This window comes from Jatropha curcas, chromosome 11, assembly GCF_041381405.1.
Source record: "Jatropha curcas cultivar XTBG-Jc1 chromosome 11, XTBG_Jcur_1.0, whole genome shotgun sequence".
Classification (NCBI taxonomy): Eukaryota; Viridiplantae; Streptophyta; class Magnoliopsida; order Malpighiales; family Euphorbiaceae; genus Jatropha; species Jatropha curcas.
The window spans coordinates 21,309,409-21,316,458 of record NC_143161.1 but is presented as its reverse complement, the minus strand read 5'-3'; the positions used below and the strand labels follow the sequence as shown (position 1 = coordinate 21,316,458).

General features: G+C 39.3%; 1 protein-coding gene and 1 non-coding gene across 2 annotated transcripts; both read left to right on the top strand.

Moving 5' to 3' along the window:
• Window positions 1-430: 430 nt before the first annotated feature.
• LOC149492720 (small nucleolar RNA R71) lies at window positions 431-537 on the top strand. Its single transcript, XR_016319032.1, has one exon. It is a non-coding gene; the product is annotated as a small nucleolar RNA R71 (small nucleolar RNA).
• A 4,484-nt stretch (window positions 538-5,021) lies between these two features.
• Window positions 5,022-5,906, top strand: LOC149492719 (uncharacterized). The gene is made up of 2 exons (XM_089715932.1): window positions 5,022-5,448; window positions 5,500-5,906. The coding sequence occupies exons 1-2, from the start codon at window positions 5,022-5,024 to the stop codon at window positions 5,904-5,906; spliced, it is 834 nt and encodes a 277-aa protein (XP_089572058.1).
• The last annotated feature ends 1,144 nt before the right edge of the window (window positions 5,907-7,050 follow it).

Genomic DNA, 7,050 nt, shown 5'->3' with positions numbered 1-7,050 from the left:
TCAATCTGTTATCATATGAATTGGAGTATGGGTAATTCTTTCTTCCTTGATTCATCACATAGTTTACTTGCTCCAAGGTTTGCGGATTCAAAAAGTCTATCATGCATTCTCCAATTCCATGTTGTCCATTGCATCTGTCACAAACTTGCATAATAGAATTTACAGGATTAGTAGTTAATAGGTCTAATTTCCTTACAATATTATCTACCTTGGCATTGAGTGTTGTAATGGCATCTATTTCATAGACTCCTACAGTCTTCTTCCTTTCTGAGTTGTTTTGATAACGGCTATTGCTTGCTATCTCCTCTATCAATTCATATGCCTCATCAATTCCTTTCCACTTAAAAGATCCACCTGCAGCTGCATCTAAAGTGATTTTAATGTTAGGCGATAATGCATTATAGAAAGTTTGTACCTTAACCACTTAGGCAAACTGTGATGCGGGCACTTTCTCAACAAGTCCTTGAATCTTTCCCAAGCTTCATACAAGCTTTCTTGATCATGGTGAGCGAATGTCATTATCTCATTGCGCAGTTTTGTGGTCTTTGAGGATGGAAAGAATTTTGCTAAAAACTTTTGGGCTAATTCTTCCCATATTGTGAAACTTCCAGTAGGGCACGACTGTAACAAAGATCGTGCTTTGTCCCAAAGAGTGAACGGGAATAATCTTAATTTTATTGCATCTTCCTGTTGACGCATGTTTTTATGCCCCCGCCTGATCCAATGATGATACGAGGATGTGGAATGAAAGGTTAATGCCATCTAGAAGTCTTTTAATCCAAGGATTTAAATTAATAGAAAAGATGTTAAGTTGTTGACTGGGTCATAGCTGCGTCACGCAACTATGTTAGACTACATGACGTTTTTGTATTAAACGACATGTAGCTCTGATACAGCAAGTAAGCTGCGTCACGCAGCTACAGATACGTCACGCAGCTATGCTCTGTGACCTACTTATATAAATAGATCTTTTTCTCACGTTAAAGGAAAACTTTTGAGAGCATCTTAAAAACCCTAAAAACATATTTTGAGGCGACATTCTCCTCCAGAAGCTCTTTTGAGTTCGTTTGAAGGAGAATTGCCATTAGATCAATTTTAGGTGAATTAAACTAGAAAAAAGAGAGAAAATTAAGAAACCAAAGAACGAACATTTAAATCCTTGGTGCCGAAGCTTCTGGATTACCTTAACCATCGTTCGTTAAGGCGTTAAAGCCATAATACAATCCTGAATCTGAGGATTAGGTAATTCCTTCACACTTTTGTGTGTTTTTGTTTATTGATTATTTGTTTTAGCATCGTTTCAGTAGTTTAATCTTAATTGAACTGCATTCTGTTCGTTTTGGTCATTCGAAGTTGTCCTAAAATATATTTAAATAAAAAAACGCTTTAAACAAATAATTTAAAACAAAATTTGGACCAGAGCAGTTGCGTCACGTAGCCAGTGGATCCGTAACGGAGCTGGCAGTTGCGTGACGGAACTGTTCATGTCCAAAATTTTGTTTCTTTACCCAGAACAGCTGCGTCACGCAGCTGTCGGGTCTGTCACGCAACTGTTCTTCTAAAGAACAGTTGCATGACGCGACTGTTCTTGGGTTCCAGAAACAATTTTTTATTCTTTCGAAAAATAATTAATTTTTGTACAAAATAAAAGTCAATTTTTCCAATAAATCCCAGAGATGACCAATTACGAACAAATTGTGATTTAATTAAGTTTAAATGTAATTATGCATGATTTTTGGGTTGAATTTAAATCGGGTAGAATGTATTTTTAGGTTCGGTTTATGGCCCGCCTTTAACCATAAGGCAAGAGCGGGTCTTTTATTTATTTGATTTAATTACTTTGGTTTGGATGATTTGGATGATTATGGATTCAATGATTAAATTTGATTGGGACGATTAATTAATTTTCCATATAAGAACTCGGTTCGATTCATTTGGGCTGGGTTTAAATAAATAAATAAATTGGCTTTTCTAATTAAAATAAATTAGAAATCGTAGGTTAAAAGAGGTCGGATTTTCCGGGCGTCGGCTTCCAACCGGCTGGCGTACCCAATTTCCTTACCCAGAATCGCATTGGTGCGCCTGACCAGTTTTCTAAATGATTTGGCCTTAAATAGAATTGGGTTTAAAATGAAGTCATTTTTATAAAATAAAATTGGAAGCGATCACATGGCCGAAAAAATGGGTGGCGACTCAAAAATGTTTTATAAGACCGATTTATCGGCATCATATCCAATAAAATGTTTTGTCACCACTTTTCATAATAATATCATTTTCCATTAAAAAACAAATAGTGAACATTTTTCGGGTCACTCGGGGGCAGGACGAAAATAGATTGGCGACTCTGTTGGGAAGCATCCACTAATCCCCAGTTATTTTTTAAATAACTAGTCGGTTGCAATAAGGAATGAACTCTAAACCTACGTTTTCTAAAATTGGAAATAAAATTGGTTAGAAATCCGTGGAAAATTCTTTAATCGTCCTTGTTTGTTTATTTGCTTTCCTTTATTCTTCTAAGTTCTTGCATTCATACTGCATTTCCCTCTTCTCACCACTTTCTACCCAAATTATCCCTCAGTATCATTGCAAACTTCGGAGGTTGATCCAGCCTAAACCTTGCGTTTTAGGCACATCCACCCGAGAATTAGCAATTTTACCAACTATGATACGGATCCATCATCACTCGGCACTGGATCGCAAGGAGGCATGGTGAACGACGAAGGAGATCCATTGGTGCTTCCTATTGGACCGATTACAAGGAGCCGTGCCAAGCGATATGGGGTAGCCATATCATTATTTGTTCAAGCCCAAATAACACAAGAACTTCATGATATCGCATTCAACAAGTGTTGTGAGGAACTTGAAGGCATTCCTAGGCTTCTAATGTTGTTGGTGGCATGTGAAGTTGAAGCACTCCAATAAATTTGTTTGACTTGCTACAGTGGAGGAAAGCACGCCTGCTACAGTGGAGGGAAGCACGCCTGCTACAGTGCCCGCGCCAATTAGCTTCCAAAATCTACAGTAACTTTGACTCGCTACAGTGAGATCGACTTGAAGGCTTGGAGTGACTTAGGCGTGTTTTGTGTGTTTTATGCTTTGTTAAACCTAGATTCCTTATTTAGTATAAATAACTTGTCTTCCATGTAAGGACAGAATTTTGATAAATTGAAAAACTTCATTTGATCAAGCTTTGCTTGTTCCATTTGCTTAGAGTGACAGTGAGAGATTGCTTCCTCTAATTGCATCAAGAATTTAAGGTAAACTTATCAATTCGTTTGTGGCGTTTATCTTGTTCTTTGCTTGATTATTGGTGTTACCGTTTCCTTATAAACGTGGGGTGCCATAGAGCATTTAATCTCGATTATTGGTGTTTCCGTTTCATTATAAACGAGGGGTGCCATAGAGGCGAACTTACATCTCATCCTTTGATTTGATCCGTATCAAACTGCAAGCCTAGTACCTTTAAAGGTGCGTCAAAAGGAGTAGGCCCACATGAAAGCCCGAATCCTGTTTGCGGAACCTGGACTTTGTAAGCCCAATGGACTAAAGCCCATGCATGTAGATGAAAGCCTTAGTCACTTCCCCATAAGGAAAACCTGATTCTGTTTGCTGTTGTTTTGCTGCATTCATTTCCGAGAGTTTATATCGTCAATCTCAAAACCCCCTGTTGGTTGTCGAGATTAGACCAAATCCTAGGAAACAGATGTCGGAATTTCTACCAACAGAACTCGTGTGTGGGAGAGATAAGGTTGGAAGGCATGCATTTCCCAACTCCCGTCCCCATGCATGTTATAAATTATTCATATGATGTGACATTCACGCATCACGTAATGTTTTTTCATTTCAGCCATGCATTAATAAGGGCTAATTTTCGGTATGGACGTTTGATCTTGCTTTTGAGAGTGGACCTCTAATTCGTTTTGAATAACATAATGCAATCGTTTATAGTGAATTAATACCCAAAAAGAAAAGGGAGCTATAAGGGGGTTGCGATTCCTTTTTATTTTCACATTTCCCGCATTATCTGAAAGTAAGCGTGAGATTACAAAAAATTTGTAACTAATCAAAATGAGATCCTGCTTGGGACCATCTGTTCCAAGGCAAAAAGTAAGGACACCAAAAGCAAAAATAAGAAATATCCCGCTTGGAAATTCTTTCATTCCAAGGCAAAAATTAGGGATTCGAGAGAAGATAAGCCAACCGTAAAATCCAAAAGGAACGGTCGACGACAGATAATGCCAGAAATGTTTGAAGACAAAGTAAATTATTGCTATGTTATTCATACCGAATTTTAGGTCCTGTCGTCAAAAATGAGATCTTATTTCCATACCGGTTATCAGCACATTAGACTTGCATTCCTCATCCTATGTGCTTCTATTCTTCATGCATACATGCAGAGCCTCCTTTGACATAGGTCCTTTTATCTGTCAGCCAAGATTGATCCGTCCCGAGAAATCACTTCGAGAGTTTGGCGCCGGCAACCTGGTCAACGTCTGGTTAGAGTGTCCCCAATCCCCGAGCGTGCTCCGGTTAATTCTGTGGTCAGTTCAAGTTCGTCTGATTCGGTTCCTGATTTAGATCCGGCTGTAGTTGAGATGGCTAACAATACTGCAAATGAGACTGGTTTTTCTTCGGCCTAGTTAAGGACTATAGTTGATATAATAGCCACTGCTTTGGCTCAAGAGAGGGCACAGAATCAGGTTCCTCCTTCTTCAAGTAATCAAACGTCTCCCCCTGTAGTTGAGGAAAGGGAGGCTCCAGAACCCGCTTTGGGTAACCAAGCATCGGCTGATAATGTTAGTCCGGCTGAGAATGATCTGATTAAGCAGCTAGCAGAACTGAAGGATAAGGTGGAGAAGATGTCTATTTTGAAAGAAAAGGATCCAGTCACCAATTTCCATGTGGCTGAATATATCTTGAAGCCCACAAGCTCTACTTCTTCCAAGACCTTCAAACATAACTTATTTGAAGGAGATAATGACCCGAGGTCCCATTTGTCTGAGTTCATTCGTGTTGCTCAAATGAACCGGTATGATGAGGAGGATGTGTTATGGGCATTTCCTCAGACACTGCACAAGAGCTATAGGAGATGGTATGATGGTTTGGAGGTGGAAACACAGAGAGATTGGGTCAAGCTTCAGACTGCTTTTCTCAAGCACTTCAAGACAGATGAAAGCGATGAGTTTAGTCTTCGTGATTTGGAGAGCTTAAGGCAAGGGAAGGATGAGAGCTTCTCTGATTATTACAGAAGATGGAGGACAAAGCTGTTTATGGTACAGATAAGGCCAAAGGATCAAGAGCTGATCAGGATTTTTTGTCGAAGTCTGTTACCTTATTTTAAGGAGAGGATGCTGGCTCAACCTCTCACCGACTTTTCTCTGGTACAAAGGGCTGGATTGAATATTGAAGAGATGTACAAAGAAGAGAAAAAGCAAAGCCGGGGGTTTGGTAATTACCGGTCTTCCTACAATGATTAGAATAGAAATGCTGGTAATGCAGCTACAAACCAAGCGGGGAGTATCAATACAGTTGGAGCTGTTAATGAGAGAATGAGAAGAGAATTCACTGATTTGGGTAGACCATTAAGCATAGTTATGAGATCTTGCATCAGGAATGGTGTATTTTCAAAATTATCAATTAATCCATCTAAGCCTATTCAGGGCAAGTTTGTTGATCAAAACTGTGAATATCATCAGTGTAAAGGCCGTTCTACTGATAATTATTTCAGACTCAAACATGATATCCAAGATTTGATAGATAGTGGGAAGATCACCAAGCCTTCGGAGCGCAGTAAGCCGAGCACGTGGATAATCCTTTGCCGCAGTACCAATATAACTATCCATCTCATGAATCTCAAACAAGTGGATCAGTTAATGCGATTGGAGGTGGTTTGCCTGAAGAGCTGATATTGGCAAAGACAGAGTTGGAAGAGAGGATGTGTGCCATGCATTTGGGATGACTACAGCAGAAGATACGGGGGAAGCCGAGAGAAAGATGCTGGAGATGTCTGCCCCAAAGACCGAGGATGCTCCTGATGCCGATGAAATAATACAAGCCCTTACAGTTAGCGGTGATGAATGTATCGAACAATCTCTTAATTCTGCTGTTTGTTTTTTTGAATGTTGCTTTGAACAATATGGATTTCCTTTACTATTTCAATCAATGGGAATGAATTTTAATTACTTGTTTTCTTGTTTTCCTGATTGTTGTGTTCATGGCATTGATTAAACCACACGCATTTTTGGCATAAATGCATTGCATCGTTTTTTTGAATGTTGCTTTGAGAACAATATGGATTTCCTTTACTATTTCAATCAATGGGAATGAATTTTGATTACTTGTTTTCTTGTTTTTCTGATTGTTGTGTTCACGGCATTGATTAAACCACACGCATATTTGGCATAAATGCATTGCATCGTTTTGCATTTAACCTAAGCACCGCCGAAAATCCCAAAATAATCAAAATCGGATCAGACTTTAAGCTTGAGCTCTGAAAGGACCTCCAAGAATGTCTCAAGAGGAACTCAGAAGTCTTTGCTTGGAGTTATGCTGATATGCCGGGGATCGACAGATCAAGTGCAGAGCATTTCATCCCTACCGATCCAAATGTCAAGCCAGTAAAATAGAAAAGAAGATGGGTCAGACCAGAGTGGCAAGACAAGATGAAGGCTGAGGCTCAGAAGCACTTAGATGCAGGTTTCTTGGAGGTAGTGCATTACCCTGACTGGTTAGGAAACATAGTCCCTATGCTCAAGAAGGATGGGAGACTAAGAGCATGTGTCGACCACAGAGATTTACCCGAAGACGACTTCCCTCTTCCACATATGGATGTTCTTATCGACAGTGCTGCAAGAATGGGATGTTATTCCATTACGGACAAGAAAAAAAAGAGAAAAATGATGATGAAATAATAAAAAAAAGGAAAATAATAAGGAAAAAAAGCCAAAAGTGAGTTGTTCAAAAGTCTATTCATCGACTGCCAAACAGGAGGCTAGATTTATTGAGCAGAACATTTTCTGTCGCTATGGTGCTCCTCATCACATAGTTACA